This window comes from Microtus ochrogaster, chromosome 16, assembly GCF_000317375.1.
Source record: "Microtus ochrogaster isolate Prairie Vole_2 chromosome 16, MicOch1.0, whole genome shotgun sequence".
Lineage (NCBI taxonomy): Eukaryota > Metazoa > Chordata > Mammalia > Rodentia > Cricetidae > Microtus > Microtus ochrogaster.
In genome coordinates, this window is record NC_022018.1 from 59,830,566 (window position 1) to 59,848,071 (window position 17,506).

The window sequence follows — 17,506 nt, forward strand, 5'->3', positions numbered from 1 at the left end:
CTCCCAGAACATCTGGGTGGGACATCCTTCACCCATGGCTCACCCATGGCTTACCCATGGCTCGCACATCAGCTCGGGGACCCTGCAGCCGCTTGATTAGAAACCCGCTGAGAGTCTTGCCCTTGGGGATGGACATCCAGCTCTTGTTTGCTGCACAGTTTTGAATAGGGAACAAACAAGCATGCTCTTCTCACCAGTACAAAACCCCACTGTCTTCTGATTGCTGCTTTAGAACTGGGGAGCCATGGCCATTAGCTAATGCTTTCTGTTTCCATTGTCCAAATTATTCAACGATACATATTCACCATAGCTGATAGAATTTCAGTACTTTCAGCCTTGTCAATCCTAAACTCACGCTAAATGAAAGTACAGCATCTTAACCCCCAGGTTGAACTCTTCCCTTCAGAAGAGCACTGCCAATAGCAGACAGTTTCTGCACAGGACTCTATCACCAACCCAAGGAGCCAGCAGTGGCTAATTGGTCTGACCTGCTACAGAATCCCCACCAGGATGCTGAAGCCTCATGGAGAGAATTATGCTCTCTTCTGAGCCCGCGTGTTTAGACAATTTTGTCCCCGCTGCATGCCTTTCATCTTTGTCCTTCTGAGTGGAGTTTGTGATGCTGACTGCAGAGTCTGGAGGTTTTTCCAGATGACAGAGGAGCAGAGGACAAGCCCTTGTCATAAGACAGAGAGGGAAGGTGCCTGAGTGTCGTGCCTCACATCACACATCTGCTCTCAACGCAGACACAGTGGCTGTCCCTGTCCCCATGTGCACACTGGCAGTGCTAAGCAGACTCAGTGGGTTTCAAGAAATAATTAGTAATTGGGGAAGAATAGCAGTAGGGGCTAAAAGAGAGGTGTGGGGGGACTTTAGCAAAACACAGGATGTAGGAATGAGATTCTCGAACCATAGACTAAGAAGAGAAGAACCGCTGCCCTCACGTAGGAGTTATCACACCAGTTCACACCAGAACTTTGCTCTTCATCATGATAGATGCTATATCGGGTTAGAGAGATGGCTCAGTGGTTAAGAGCACTTGTTGCTCTTTTAGGGAACAGCAATCTGGCTCCCAGTGTCCCCCTAGTAGCTAACCACCATCCGTAATGTTGTTCTAGGGTCTCTGATCTCCTCTTGTTAACTCTATGGGCATCACACAAGTGTGGTACACAGACACACATATAGCCAAAGCTCCTGCATACATAAAATAAAAATAAATAAATAGTTTTTTAAAATGAGGTAGATGGTGTGACTAGGCAAATGATCACAGGAATAAAGATGCCACCTTCAGAGGAAAGGTATTTCACCTGCGAAGAATAGGCTCTAGATTATTCCTTTGACTTCACAGAGCCATTTTCTCCCGCCTTCTCCTTCATTCTTACACATCGGAGCTGTGTGTCACTCTATTTGCTTAGTAAACATTTCTTTCTAGTGAGAAGCATCAAGTATAATGAAAACAATACAGATTAAAGTCAACCAGATGCGGGTGGGGACCTAGCAGCTCTGGGAACTCAACAGTTGGTTCCTTGCTGTCTTCGCTTATTAAGTGAGTGGGCTGTTTAAGGCCTTCAGGCCCAGAGCCTGTCTGAGCTCAGAGAACACTCCATCTGCTGTGGAAGCTTCCAGCAGCACAACCTCAGAAACAGACTGAAGATAAGGAGGATGGGTGTGGCGAGCAGAGCCTGTCTGTTCACTTCCCACTTGCAATACCGGAGGGCAGGCCAGCAGGTGGGTACCCTCATGCTTGAGTTCTCTAAGCACTTCCGGGAAGGAAGTACCATGCTCATGTGTGAAATGCGTCAGCTCGGAATCTGGGGACCTGCAGTGGACACAGCCCTGCCATACTTGGTGGGACCCGGTGTGATTCAGATTAATACCAGTGGGTGCAGCCGGAGTGTCTTAACCCCAGGGTGGGGACAGCTGTGTCAGAGATCCGCACCTCTGCAGTATCTAGCAGCCAATATTTATTTGTGTGTGGGGGGAGGAAACAGCTTCCAAATCCCTCTCTAAAATGTTCTAAATGATGCAGGCTTAAGAAACTTCAGAGACCCCCCACATCATTCTCTTTAGTCCTGATGTAAACTTGCTCATTCCAAAGCAAGGCCCATCTATGTGCTTACCAATGACCCTGTCCCAGCCGGGCCTCCTGTTGTTCATGGAGACTCCATAACTAACACCAGAGCACAGGAAACTGTACCAACCATCCCATGGTACATCCTCAAGCTCAAGAAGGATTTGAGATCAGCTGAATACGGGGACAATGGATCCTCCTGAAAGAAAGCAAAGAGAGAGGTGGAGTTTACCTTTTAGAATCCTAAGGTGCTTACTCTATCATTATAGTGTGATTACCAATGTAATAATGTTGACAATGATTCAATAAAGACAAAACAAGAAAATGGGGCAGTTGGAATGAAATGAGCATAGAGACAGTAACATCATCATTCACAGAAGCACGGTAGGCCTGGCCAGAATAGAGTACACATAGAAACCACATAGAAGAACTGAAACAGCCCAACTCTCCGCCTCTGGAAGGAGTGTAGACAAATCCTCAGCCATGTAGAAGGTAATCAGGGCGTGCCTTATGCTGGGAGACAAAAGCAAAACGTAAGAAGACTCATTAGAACCCTGGAGATGATCCCGGAAAATCAATAATCAAGTTGGTTTTCAGTGGTTGCCCGGGAAGTGAGATCAAAGACAGCGAAGAGTGTGGAAGGTTCTAGTTGACTTCATCCAGACTCTCTGATGTTACTGAATTTGTTGCCATGACTGCATATTCCTTTAACCTTTTCTCTAAATTATTATATAAACATATATACACACATACACACATATGAGTTCTTTAAAATTCAGAAGTTCCATTTAGAAAAGAAGACACAGTGGTAGATTGAGGTAAGGAAGATCAAACAGCAGCTATCTGTCTGGTTTGGCCTGCGTGGATGGAAAGTACATTTGTTTTGACCTAAATAGCTTTCGGCTTCGGGCTTCAGTGCAGATGTGTCTGTACATGAAAGTCAGGGTGTGATCAAGTCAGTGACATCCTGGCATTCTGGAAATGTCATAATTTGTTACATCCAACAATGCTCTTTTTTAGACAAACATTTCAATCCTGCACAGCTTTGCAATGGAAAACTTGAATGACGCACCCGCTAACCTTCAAGCGCGGACTGGAAGGCCTTTTCCCAAACATCTAAAATCTCTTAACCCTCCATATTTCATCTCCGTCTTGGCAGTCTCTGTATTTTACGGCTCTTATTTGTGTATCTGTCTCAATCAAACTGTACTGATCAAGGGAAAATATCATCGTCTATGAAAGACAGGAAGTCTTTGCTTGGACTCTGAAGCCAAACCTTGCATCTTTGCTCACGTTCCAGGTGTGTGGCTGCAGCCAAGTTTCTCGACAATCTCTCTGGTTCTATGACCATGCAAATGGAGAATGGAGTTTCTCCCCAGGTCACTTAGAAGGTTTGAATATGATACTGTTGACAAAGCTGTTTAGCATAGCAGTGCCTAACACACAGCAGATACCTAATGAATGCCCTCAAGTCCCTTCCTCTCCCTCACTCTTTAATCTTCTGCAGCAACGACCACTGTCCTGTTTACATAGATGCTTAAATGATGAACTCTAGGGCCAGGGAGGGCATTGGAATGAAAGATTCCGAAATTGTTGTCAAACTCTTTCAGGGATGTTACGTCTTCAGATGTGAGTCACCATGTAAGCCCGTTAAAGTGCTGTCATTGGCCCCACTGCTTCACATGGTAACTGCACAGAAAGCCATGGCCGTGCCAAGCTGGAAGCATCTGGGGTGCATCCAAGTATCTTATCAGTGACCCTGCCCCCACAGTTCAGAAACTGACCACGCACCTCTGGGTATGACCATCCTTTAGCTACTGTCTTGGGAAGCTGTTGCAGAGTCAACAGCAGGAAAAAACAGCCCTGGAAACAGTCATATCCTAGGCTGTGTGAAATCTCACAGTTTCTCTGTTTTTAAGCTAAGTGTTTGTCCCTTCCTATATGTGTTCAGAACTTTCCTCATGAGGGTCCAAGTCTGATGGTCCTAAGTTGGCTCTGGTGCCTCTAATCCTTTTCTGAGTGCTGAGTCACACAGCAGTTTGATGTCCTTCCTCCCTCAGCACACTTTGGCTTGCGTGTTATGCACGTACTTCTTATCTGTGTGTCATGCATGTACTTCTTACCTGTGTGTCATGCATGTACTTCTCACCTGTGTGTTATGCATGTACTTTTCACCTGTGTGTCATGCATGTACTTCTAATCTATGTGTTATGCATGTAATTCTTACCTACATGTTATGCATGTACTTCTCACCTGTGTGTTATGCGTGTACTTTTCACCTGTGTGTTATGCATGTACTTCTAATCTATGTGTTATGCATGTAATTCTTACCTACATGTTATGCATGTACTTCTTACCAAGATCCTCCCCTTTATTATAGTGTGTGCACATGGAAAAGATGCTCGAATACTGACATCACAGTACACTTTCTACTGGGTTGCTCTTGGATGACACATTCCCCACAAATCCTCTTGTAGGTACTTTGGCAAAGAACCACTCTTTTACAAAAGCTGGTCAGAGAGCTTTAGGAGGCAAGGCGTAGGAGCAGAGACAAAACAGACACCAGCGTAGAGCCCCAGATGAAGGATGATATGCTCAGCCTGGGAGAAGGCAGTGAGCAGGGTGCCACGGGAGGTTTGGGAGCACTGGGGGCGGGAAGAACTTTAGAGTTCCAGGATACAGGGTCAGGAGGGTGTTCAGAGAAGACTGTCTGGCCCACCTGCCAGGATTCTGTACAATCATTCCGCACAATGATTTTCAAAAATACAAACATTGCTGGGGCTGACTGACAAGTATTGTCCCAGCAGGGAGAGCTGTCAGGGCAAATCAATCCAATTCTGCCACATGCCAATGTGTAGAACAGATATAATTTTGGCTGTTTGGTGATGTCAAAGCGAAGGATGTACCGTCTGTGTATTTTGAAGTGTGGTGTTCCTTTCAGTCTAACAGCTTGAAAGGTTTCTGGGGCTCTTCTCCCCCCACAGTGCCTATTTCTGCCAAGAAACTGAATTTAACTTCAAATAACTCCATTACTTCACCTGCTGTGATGTTACATGAACCGCAGTTCCCTGCCATGGCCATTCCCCACCCCCCACCCCTCAGAGCGCTGGAATTGGGTCTGGAATGAAAGGAGCTTTGCTGATGCCATTGGCTCTTGCACAAAGCATTCAGGCAGATGCCAACTGCCCTCCCAGGAAGGTTAAACCATTGCAAGGTCTGCCTTATCCTTCGCTGCACCCAGTGCAAGGCTTGGCTCAAGGACTTCAGGTGACTTGTGCTTAATACAAGCCCTGAATTTCAGCTCACTCCTCAGTGGCCTGTAACTATAATGGGAATCGTGGCAGATACCTCAGCGGGTGATTTACTCAAAATCTGTACTGTTCTCAGTCCCTCCCTCCCCCTCCCCCACCGTCCTCCTTGCATCTACCAGTGGTGGAATCTCCCCACCGCCTGTTTCTCCCTTTCCTTCTGTCCTGCCATTCCTTCTTCTTTTGGTCCACTAAATTTCTCATCCTCCATCACCCTCCTAATCTGCACACACCCCAAACCTCATAATCCTTCCTGCGCCCCCATCCCCACGTCATGTCTAGGTTGCTCTGACTGCCTCTGACCCTGCCCTTCATTGCCCCGAAGGAAGCCCCCAGAGAGGAGTCTGTGTATTTATTTCCCCCTAACTACTCCATCCACGGTTGCCTGCCTTATTCTCTGCTCAGCATCACTATAGGATTGTCTCCTGCCTCCGGTGAGTCCATTGAGTCTCCTCTGTCTTTGCCTGTCCTTTCTTGTGTTCTTGGAGAATTAATCCTTGGTGACATCCTCTGCTCCCTTTGGGATTAGTGGAGAGCAGAGCCGATGACAGCCAGCTATGCTGAACAACATGCTCATGAGAGACACAGGACCTGGGGAGGAAAGATGGGAGGTAGGAGTCCGGCCTCAGCTTTTCTCCAGTCTCATGACAGGGAGTTTCGTAGCAGCTCCCTAGCTGGACCCCTGCCTCCGGCTTTACCACAGCCAGAATAACCTTGTCTTGGTGTACACATTGCTTCTTCCTCTGTACAAAGACCTGCTGTAGCTCCATAGAGCTGAAACAAAGGATGGATGTGGATGAACAGATAGACAGATAAGTAGGTAGATGGTAGACAATAGGCAGGCAGACAGACAGACAGACAGACAGACAAGTGGATAGATAATAGGTAGATAGATGTCAGATAGATAAATAGATGGATAGATAGGTAGAAGGTGGACATATTACTGATGGATTGAGAGATGAATAGATTACCAGAAATCATAGATTGTAGAATGCATGTCCTAGAGAAATCCCAAGGTATCATTTATTCCCAGTTCAATCCTTTACAGATGAGGAAGTGAATCATTCATACTCAAGTCCCTGTTTCCTAGTGTGAGACTCCAGCTGAGTGACTTTGGAAGCTATTCGAGGTGCTCTACGCCCCAACTCCACCCTCCTTTCCTACTGTCCCGCCTGCTGCTGCTGGGGGTGGGAACCGACTGACCATGGCTTCTTAAACACACCCAGCCTTTGCCTCCTCTTCATCCTTTCTTTTTCCCCACTTCCATGTTGTTTCCACCGTTATGTTCTCTTTCTCAGTCACGGGCTTATTTCTGTGTGCTTGTGCTGTTATTTATTCATGTATGAATTTTGATAACCTAATGTAATCTAGACCCAGAACCAGGTTCAGGGAAATCACACCCGTTTGTCAGCTTCCGCCCAGAGCATTCTTGTGTATACCCATAGGCTCACTCTTACCTCCGTGGATTATTGAGACCATGTGGATTCCCTGTGCAAAGCTTAGGCCAAGGGTGGCTTTTGTGTTGTATATTTATTTTATTAAATTTTTTAATTAAAAATGTATATGGGTGCTTTGCTTGCATGTGTGTGTGTGTGTACTGCATCCATGCCAGAGAAGGCCAGAAAAGGGCGATAGAGTCCCAGGAACCACTGTGCCAGATGGTTATGAATGAGCTGCCCCATGAGGGTTTGGCACAGAACCTGGGTCCTCTGCAAGGGCAGTAAGTATTCTTAACCATTTAACCATCTCTCCAGTTCTGTGCACTCATTTTTTTCTTTGATCTCTATCATGAAGACTCTTCTTAGGAAGCTCCCTACTTACTGTGGGGGTAGAGTCAAGAGCATTAATCATTTCTTTGTGTTTAATGTGAAAACGGAGGTAAGACTGCCCTAGCAGACTGCCGTGAGGGCTCAGGACTCTCCAAAGCCTCCACACATCTTCGAGCCCATGATAGCTGTCAGCATGTGGAAGGTGCCTCTTCCCTCTCCTCAGTGGGAACTGTGCTTGGAAAAGCACCAGCAAGTGCATTCTCTATGAGCACACAAAGTCCGTTAACCATGATGTCATCTGTAAGATAGATGTGACTGTTGACCTCACTCTGTGGGGTATGGAAATTAATTAATAGTAAGGCACATTTTTTTTTTTTAGCTTTGCTCTAAACTCCTTGCGGCTGGCTCAGTGGTGGTACCTGTACCACTTCCTCAATAGTACAATCTGTGAATATTCAGTCTTTTATTGCCTGGGTGCTGCTTCTCATCTGTGATCTTAGATGTTTATTTTCAATTTAGTACTGATTTGCAACAGAATAAAAATGTAGATGAAAATCCAAAACATTATTTCCATCTTCACACAAACTTATTCTGAAAGTTGAGCAGTAATTAACCTGACTCCATAGACTGCCATCTACTGAGATAGTTAGCACCCAACTGGTGCCAGCCAATGACTGAATATTCTGCTTTTCACTTTCATGTTTTCCGTTTGTTGGCAGTTTCCTAATGAAATGTTCATCATGAGATGTCCAGCAGCTTACAGAGGGTCAGGCTGGAGTCTGAAGTATTCTAGTGGAAAGAGATGTCGCCCATGAAATGTCTGTTTCACTTCAACATCAGCAGGGGCTGATCGATGGCGAGAAAGTCTGTCTCCTATCTCTGGGTTCAGTCTACAGCCTGGCACCAGGACTGTAGGGAAACAGGAGGGTCAGAGTGCCCCACTGAAAGCCCCCATTCCTATTCAGTACCTTCCGCCCCAGAACTATAAATACCTTAAAAAAAATGTCTGGTCACTTAGCTCTTGGCGTTATAAGGGCACTCAATGGAGTCCTCTGTACGTCCCACGAGCTAGGCAGGCTGTGTTTGTGGGGCCAAGGTTTCTATGAAATACCATTACCCTGGAAATGGGAAAGACACATTTCCTGCTTGAGACCTTAAGTGGATAGAGCCATAGTTATTTATATCTTTATTAGTTTTGGATCCCGTAATAATGGATATGGACATGGATTGATACTTTATTGCCTTTGAATGTGCATAACATTTTTGCTTCTGGGGGAATCTATACCAAGAATTGGATTTAAATGTGTCTGCGGCAGGAGGCGAGTTAAGCCGGGACAGCCACTTTGTGGCCGAGTGCATTATTTCCAATGACGATGATATGATTGCAATATAATACTGAAAATTTGCTCTTTCCTACTGCTCATGAGGCAAATGACCAAGAAGGCCAAATTTCCAGTCTGGAAAATTCCATCGATGATATCCACTTGGGGACAAGGGAGTGTGGGCACAGAAACAGGATACATTTCAAAGAAAACTCCGCAAAGCTCTTGTCTTGAGTTTTCCTCCAAACAGAGGGAGCAGTTTGTGAGGGAATTGGGACTCTTAATCATTGATATTTTTACCTTAGTGATTTAATGTGTGTGTGTGTGTATGTGTGTGTTTCCGTGTCTGTGTGTGTTTTTCTGTCTGTGTGTGTGTTTCCGTTTCTGTGTGTGTTTCCGAGTGTGTGTGTGTGTGTGTGTGTGTATGTGTGTGCGTGTTTCTGTGTCTGTGTGGAGGTCAGAGGAGAATATGCAGGAGTCAGTTCTCTTCTCCCACCATGTGGATTGAAGGAATCAAATTCAGCTTGTCAGGCTTGTCCTTACCCTCTGGAGCATCTAACTGACTCTCATTTAAATTTTTGTTTGTTTGTTTTGTTTTTTGAGACAGGGTTTTTCTGTGTAGCATTATAGCCTGTCCTGGAACTCACTTTGTAGACCAGGCTGGCCTCAAACTCACAGAGATCCACCTGCCTCTTTTTCCCAAGTGCTGGGATTAAAGGCGTGTACCTCTGCCTCCCGGCCCCTCATTTAATTTTTAATGTTGAGTTTGCAGTGATTTTCGTCAAGTTTCCAGAGTGAAAAGCTGAGGGTGACTGATCTCAGGGGAAGGAAGCAGGTGGAACGTTTCCCTTCTTACGTGATATTGGGGTATTGGAAGGAAAATGGAGCATAGATCATAGGGCTTTTTAAGGGAAGGGATGAAAGGAAAAGGGAGGCCCCCGGAAGCACTTTCCTCCCTGAGAGACTCACTCCCAGGACATTCTGCTTAAAGTCTAACCAAGAGCTAAAGCAAATCACCCTCTGCCTGTGGACTCTTCGCCACCAAAACGCAAAGGGCAGACAGCAGCCTGGTGGTGTGATGCTCAGGCAAGTTCCTGAATCTCTCCGTTCCCCGAGCTCTGAGACCCAAGAGGGGAAATGGGAGGCAGGTGTTTGGTTGGATTACTGGAGAATCCAAGGTGTCAGCAACGACAGGGCAGAGAGGATGCAGGTTGGATCCCTAAGTGAAGCTGCAGAATACCTGGGAGTCTGCTAGGAGGAGGGTGAAACACAATGCAGATTTGACCCGCAGGAAGAAGGCAGGGCGGGCGAGGCCTTCATCTGAGAAGGCTACAAACCTGGATGTATCCTGCAGCCCGTGGAATTGCAGACCCGATCCATGAACTGCACAGGAACCTGAAGGGTTGAGCTTTGGCAGGAACAAGAGGGCTGCTGGGATATGGATGGCAGGCTCCATGGAAGAGACTTGGCGATGGGCGGGACTTAGCTACGGGCGGGACTTGGCGACGGGCAGGGCTTCCTGGCTTGTTCAAGAGAAACAGAAAAGTGAAGCACACGTTAGGTTATCGTGGTGTTATCATGGAGGAATATGGCAAAAATTAATCTTACTAGCTCAATAGTGTGGAACCTTCAGATTTTGGTGTTTGTTGTTGACGTGTTTTGTTTGTTGATTTGTTTATTTTTCCCCATTCCTGGATTTCCAGAGACTCGGGCTGATTTGTTGCATGATTGCTTCAGTTAACTGGGAGGGTGTCATCAAGGTTGGGAAACGCGATCTTTCAGTAATATTTAGTATGCAGACTATTTCTGACTATCACAAAATTTTTGTGACCCAAAGTATAAAAGAGACATTTACTGTGTTGGAGGTAACACATTGGCAAAGGACATTTTCAGATAATCTATGCCCCAAATCACAAAGAAGCCAGCAAATGCTGAGAGCCATTTCCTTAAAGAAAAATCTGTCTTCTGCTCTCAGTTTCAACGCCGGTGAACTGTTCTCAACTCTAGTTCTGAAAACAGTGAAATCAGCTGTGGCTTTAACTACCCTGCCACCAGCGTGTTAATCAAACTATAAAACAGTCAAATGCTTGCCTGGGACTTACTGGAGTGTGAAGTGGAAACTTGATTCCCGATGAGTACATGACAGGCCAGGAGGAAAGTCAGGATTTAAGTGGGGAGTCCTTTGACTTTACAGGGCACTCTCCTAATGAGCTCAGCTTGCTCCTCTGAAACCCGATGTGCCACCAGCACACAGGATGTAAATCTGGGACCTTATATTCATGAATAGTACTGCTCAGAGTCCCCAGAGACTCACAGACACCAGAACCACATGAATTATTGGGGAGGATAATTCCCATCCAATCAAAACCTTGATCACCGCTCTAATTTTATGAAAAACAGCACCTCCAGAGGAGCTGTCTAGGGTTCTGCTGCTTCCAGGGGTGCAGGTGGCTCAGTCCCCCCCAAACGTCGTAAACTAGCCGGTGGGAAGGGAGTGGTCCTATGCACATTGTGACAATCTTACGGCGGCTGTTGAATGACGTGTGTCTTTGTCTCACAGTTGTTCAGCACATCAAGAGGCATAATATTGTTCTGAAGAGGGAGCTCGGGGAAGGAGCCTTTGGAAAAGTTTTCCTGGCAGAATGCTACAACCTCTGTCCTGAGCAGGATAAGATCCTGGTAGCCGTAAAGGTAAGAGAACATTCCGGAGTATCTCCTTGTTCATGGTCCCACTAAAGGGTGGGAGTTTAATTTTATGATATTTTAGTCACCCATCTGGGAGTACGTGCCTTCAACAGTACGCATGTTTTTAATTCTTCTGCCTAAATGAGTAGTCAGGACATTTGGGTCACATTCGACTGTCTGTCAGAAGTGATTCTCGGGGGCAACCATCCAATCTGCTGGTCATGATTAGCTCCAAGCTTCTCCTTAAAGTTATGCTGACCAAATTCTAGATCCAGGTCAATGGGATCAAACAGAATTCAATAGGCTAAGCTACGATGCAAGCGCATCTCCTCTGGTACCAGGTGCTCATGACTCCACTACCCGGGAACTTGTCACACTTTCTAGGTTCCAGAAGGAAGTCATATCGACTCTCTTGCACTGATTTTTCCTATATGCCATCTATACTTGTCTCTCCCAAACTGTATGAAACCACAGATATTTTTTATAGCAGAGACAAAGTTTCACCCAGAGTCATATGGCATCTCCTCTAGATTCTGCCATCCTAGTGAATGTAGGGTTTCTACAAAACATAGACATCTAAAAGGTCTTCATCATAGTCTCCTCTTGTAGGAGCCTCTGGTTCATTCCCAGCTGCCCAGACTCGAAATAATCACACAGAAACCATATTATCTGCAATACTGTTTGCCCAATAGCTTAAGCATGTTTCTGGCTAACTCTTATATGTTAAATTAACCTCTTTTTTATTAATCTGTGTATCACCACTTGGCTGTGTCTTACTGGGTAACGTTTTATCCAGTGTCTGTCTCTGGTGGGGCTACATGGCTTTTCCCTGACTCCTCCTACTCTCTCTCTATATATATATCTCTTCCAGCCTGGCTACATTCTTTTAAGCCATCAGCCGAAAGCAGCTTCTTTATTAGCCGATAAAAGCAACACATATACAGAAGGTCTTCCCACACCAGTCATCTTTCTCCAAACTTAAAAAGAGTTTTGTTCTTCAATAACTTGAATAATATCATTAAAAGAGATAGTTTTCTTTTGAGCGTCGTAGAGCTTAAGAAAAATACCACAACTAACTTAGGCAGATCTATTGAGCATGTATTATAATTTTTTTTGAAAACTCACCAGGTATTTTTGATGTATGGATACCAAGCATTTAAAAGGTCACACAATCATAAAAGTGTTAAGGGGCAAATGGACTTGTAGGTGGCTAATGTGATAAAAATTAATCTCTTAGATTAATGAAAGATGACTGAGTTTTATTGAGTTATGTTTCTGCTAAACAGGGACCATTTATTTGCATGAATCATACTTATTTAGTCATTATAACCTAGATAGTGTTTTGTTTCCTTAGGAAATCTGGTGCATATTCCATTATAATACCAGGTTTTATTATACACACATGGATAATCAAGAGAATAAAATTATTCATGAAGGCACCCATCCTAAAGCTCAGGCGATTTGTGAAGTTTTTTGTTCAGATGAAAACACTGTGCATCTTCTTTCCTCATGATCTGAAGACTTTCAGAAGCCCTGTCCAGAGAACCACAATGCTCATAAACTCCCAGAAAACCCTTAAGAGAGGCACATTTCAACAACTAGAGGACCAGTGGCTCTCGAAACTAGCAGCTGTCAAATACACATTATGGCTTTGATGCAGAAAAATGCATGGGAGTTTGAGAAAGGAGGGGAGAAGAGGGCTGTTCTAAGGAGATGTGGGACCAGATGGGCTAAAAACTCCCGCGGGGAGGAGTGTGGTGGCTGGAGGCGACCATCCCCGCTCCTGTTCTTGCTACTTTCTCCTTTCTTTCAACAAAGTTTCCCTGACGATCATCCTCAGGGTCCTCGGCGGTGTCTTATCTCTAGTCTCTGCTTTCTTCCTCAGTCTTCTTTATCTTTGGGAATAAATGAGACCAAAAGTGTTGCTATTTTTTTGCAATTTTATAGATGAACAAGTGTTCAGGCTGGAAGAATCGCAGGGGTTGTCTATCCCTAAATGTAACCATTTGTATCAAATCAGCAAAATGCCGGATCTGTGTCTTACACTCTATTTGGCATCCAGTCAGGAAGCCTAACCAAGGCTTCAGACTCTGAGTTCACTTCACAGTGGTATATATGTTACCCCTTAAGTATGTAAAAATCCTGGATGACCAGGGATTCTAAATGGCAGTGTGGGAATAGCTGAGACATCTTGGCCAGATATATGGGCCTCCAGCAGAGTTTTCTGGAACTCTAGCCTCGCATCCCGGCCCTGTACTGACCTTTCTATCATTCTGCAGTGCCCTTAAGGAAAAGGTGCTGTGTGTGTGGTTAAATTCACAATGTGTCCGTTCAGATCCCTTCTGGGCAGACACAAAAACCAAGTGGCTAGCCTCGTCTACTAGCAATGAGGGATGAACTGATGGTTCTTACATAGGTTCTCATCTACCCCTGCCCAACCTCAACTGGACTTTAGAAGACCAATTTCCATTCTGCTTTTGTGTTCACAACATAATTCATGTTGGATCTGTCTCCCATTACCATTGTCAATTAGATGCTGTTCTTGTTTAAGGCCCAATTATAGCTCAAATTCTTTGAATCAGACCTAGCACTCATTCTTCATGTGCTGTATCTTTCTGCAAATTAACGGTCTGTGATCAATGTTTGTTCATTAAACAGTGCTGCTAGGGGAAGAAAGAAAAGGTACTTGACCCTTTGTCAAATCCTGACTTCTTTGCTAGTCTCCTTGGAGTTAAAATGAAATTGTCACCTGAAATAGGGACAAAGGGACAGTAAATTAAGATTTTACTCTTACTTCATGACCACAGACCTAAGGAATTTCATAGCAACGACCTTGAACACAAATGTTTGTTAAGTCAGGGGGTTGCCTGCTATAACCCAGGCTTCATGCGGGGAGCCGTGTCAACCCTCTGGAACTCAGAGGTGTGTCTTTGTGAGCTCCAGGGTGAATCAGGTCAGAACAACTTACAGACCTCGCACAGAGCCTCTCTGCAACCTGCAACCAGGGCACACCCACTTATAGGGGTTTGCTCCAGTTGAAAATGTATTCAGAACTCTCGGAGGAAAATTCACCATTTATTCTCTGACCATAACGAAATGATTTATGTTTGTGTCTCACTGTTTAAGCAATGCCAAACTGAACATTTCTTCCAGGACTGCATGACCTCTCACCTCTCTGCAGTGGCTTGGGTTGCTCCTATTCCATTGGATGCACCAGGGGATGCTTGACAGCCTTTCTGCCGTTGCCTAGCAACCTCTGCAGCATTGACTATGCATGCTAAGAAACTGCAGCCATTGTCCTTTATCCTTCTCTGTAAAGAGCTGACTTTCGTTTGAAATCCAGAGCTTTACATCCAGATCGACAGATGTCAGATTCATGTGAATTCTGGTTTGATTCTCGCAAATAATTTAGTAGCTTGAAGGAGCCAGTGTTCTAGGTCATGTGCCCTTTAAGGGCACATAGGTCAATCATACCTCTCCAGTTCAAGGGTTTGCTTGTTTGCCTCAACCGAATTGCCATGTTCTTGTTTTTTTTTTTTTTTTTTTTTTTTTGGATGACCTTTGCTTTTCAGTGAAATGAATTTGTCAACCGTTTCCCCCTTTATACGGAATTATTATTAAAGAGCCCATAAAGAGACGTGAAGAAACTAGTCTTTGATCAAACCCAGTTGCTTTACCTTTGAGTTACTCTGGTTGTCAAGGAAACACTCCATCGCAGTTTCCCTGCACTAACTGCCGATGCATTAGCTATTTTTGGTTACATCCAACATGCATTTCAATAACTACCCTTCCTACAGCATTTTTTTTTGTACTATGAATGCAAGCTGATTTTTGGTTTTGAAATAAAGCTGCAAGTCTGCTTTGTAGGATTTATATCCTCTCCCTGGCTAACTCCAGTTTATTTCTAGAAACAAGGAATGCTAAATATGAGAGAGACCTTTAAAACCATATAAATAAAACCCTAGCCTCATGTTTTATGGATGAGAAATTTGAGACCTAGGGAAGTCAAGTGACTTTCTCAAGGTATGAAGTTAAAAGGGCTGGAGGAGCTGTGCAGGTGAAGTCTTGGGTAAATCAGAAGTGTGCTGGCAAATTCAGCAGACGCTCTTCTGAGATCAGATGTAAATGTTTCTGAATCTCTTCTTTCCCATAGAAGAAATGATGGTATTTTTCTCTACTAAGAGTTTTAAGAAAGTGACTTAGAAACTATCTTTCCATTAGAAAGCAGGCCCAACACAGCATCTGACCCAATGCCCCAGTCCTCACCCAACCATCACTACAGGCAACAAGTTCATGCATCTCAGTTCAAGCTGTCTCTTTGGAGGGCCTGTCTTTGTTTGTCCCCCAACCAGACAAGACTCCATGCTGTCAAGGCTTCTATACTTGGCCTTTATAGCATTATCAAGGTTTTTAAATTATGTATTAGTGTGTTTACTTAATGAATGACACTGCATGTCTGTTACCTCTTTTAGGATGTTAGTCATACTCTACAGGGGGAGCCATGACTTTGGCACATCGCGCGATGTGTAGTGTGATGCAAAAGAGAAATGCTTGTTGAATAAGTGGAGAGATGATTGGCAGTCGCTGAGTGGATGGTGCAGACTGTGAAACTCTGAGATTCCTGAGGCACTAATGAGTTGGTCATTGGTATTTCTACATGGCAGTGGTTTCATGAAACACAGATGGGCACAGCTGAAAGAAACTGTAAAGACAATAGGTAACATTACTAATCTAATGGAATGAGAATCAGTTTAGATATGGTTTAATAAGTTATGCTTGGTGGCACACACTTACAATCCTAGCACTTGGCCAAAGGAGACAGCAGAAGGCTGTTGAAGCCAAGTGAGCTACGTGAGACCCTGTATCAAAAAGAAAGAAAAAGGATACTACTACTATTATTAATGTTCTTTAACTCACATTTTACAAAAAAGAAAAAAGGAGAGAGAGAAAGAGAAAGAGAGAGAGAGAGAGAGAGAGAGAGAGAGAGAGAGAGAGAGAGAGAGAGAAAGTCAGAAGGCTTGAGAGCTGGCTCAGTAGTTAAGAGTAATGACTGTTTTTGCAAAAGACCTGGGCTCTATCCCCAGCACCTACACGGTGTCTCACAACCATCTGTCTAGTCTTACGGAATCTAGCATCCTCTTCTGGGCTCCAAGATACTGCACACATGTAGTACACAGACCTACATACAGGCAAAATACAAAATATAAATAAATCTAAATAAAATGGTTAAAAGAAAATAAAACAAACTAACAAAAGAAAACCCATAAATCCAGAGATTAACAGCTCACCCAAGGACAAACAACTGGCATGTGGCTGTTTAACACCAGCTCTAGGGCTGGAACCTAGTCCTGTGCTCACTACGACCACACTCTTAGTTACCAAGTCTATGTGTGATCTGGCCCACACACCGCTTGAGGGAATGCAGCACAGTACCACTCATAAGGGAGGAAACTTTGTGTGAGGATGAGATGAGAGGCACGTTCTTATCTACACCAGTGAAAATTTAACAGCAGGGAACACATGGGGTAGAAAAACTGGATTCCCAAGAGAGTTCTGACTTCAGGAAAATGCAATCAGACCTCATACCACAGAATTGACTTTCCTAAAAAGAATGCAAGGATCCTTGGAAACCCATGCCAGAATGACAATGACGTAAGCAGAAGGGACAGTGCTCTGGGAAGCCACCCTGCTAGGAAGTCTTGCCACTGTGAACCTAGGTTCAGGCACTGCCGGCTTCTGGAAATCAATGGGTACCTCCTTCTGCTCTTCCTCTCATCTCCTGGCTGGCTGGCTTGCTTTAACATGGACTTTATTTTCAGACAGGTTCTCTTCATGCTGTAGCAAAACTTGATCTCTTATTGACTTGTTTTCAGTTATGTCAGAAGCATTCTGACTACCCAAGCATCTGTGGAAATTGACAGGGGAGTCAGACCCACGATGCACAGAGTCCGACCACGAGAAAATATGTGTTGCCTGAGGACATAGCAGGGATGCTATCCTATAGTCCTAAAAAGAGATGAGAGATCTGTTGGGAAAAACACAAAGGATAATCATCGCTAATAGGACCCAAGGATCCTCACTGTGATTGGGTCATTTGGGGTCTGTAAGTTTGCTTGGGATCTGAGGAAGTCCCTGTGGCCAGCTGTTCTTTTCTTCATCAGCAGGAGACACCAAGTCCACCCTTTGCTTCTGGTAACATGCTGCTTTCCTGTCTCAGTAGCTCACTGATGTTTGACAGACAGAAACACAACAACAATTGCTTACACCAATTCTAAAATTGATTGGGTAGAGGAAATGTGGAGTCATTTATCCCAGCTAGTCATCTAGAGTATCCATCCATTATTCTTCATG

The 17,506-nt window shown here is 44.5% G+C and overlaps 1 protein-coding gene across 1 annotated transcript in view; it reads left to right on the forward strand.

Annotated features, from left to right (window-relative positions):
• Ntrk2 (neurotrophic receptor tyrosine kinase 2) overlaps positions 1-17,506 on the forward strand; it is a 330,204-nt gene that overhangs the window by 239,548 nt on the left and 73,150 nt on the right. The window contains exon 13 of the mRNA XM_026783080.1: positions 11,031-11,161. Within this exon, the coding sequence (XP_026638881.1) occupies positions 11,031-11,161 (131 nt within the window). The remainder of the gene's footprint in view (positions 1-11,030; positions 11,162-17,506) is intronic.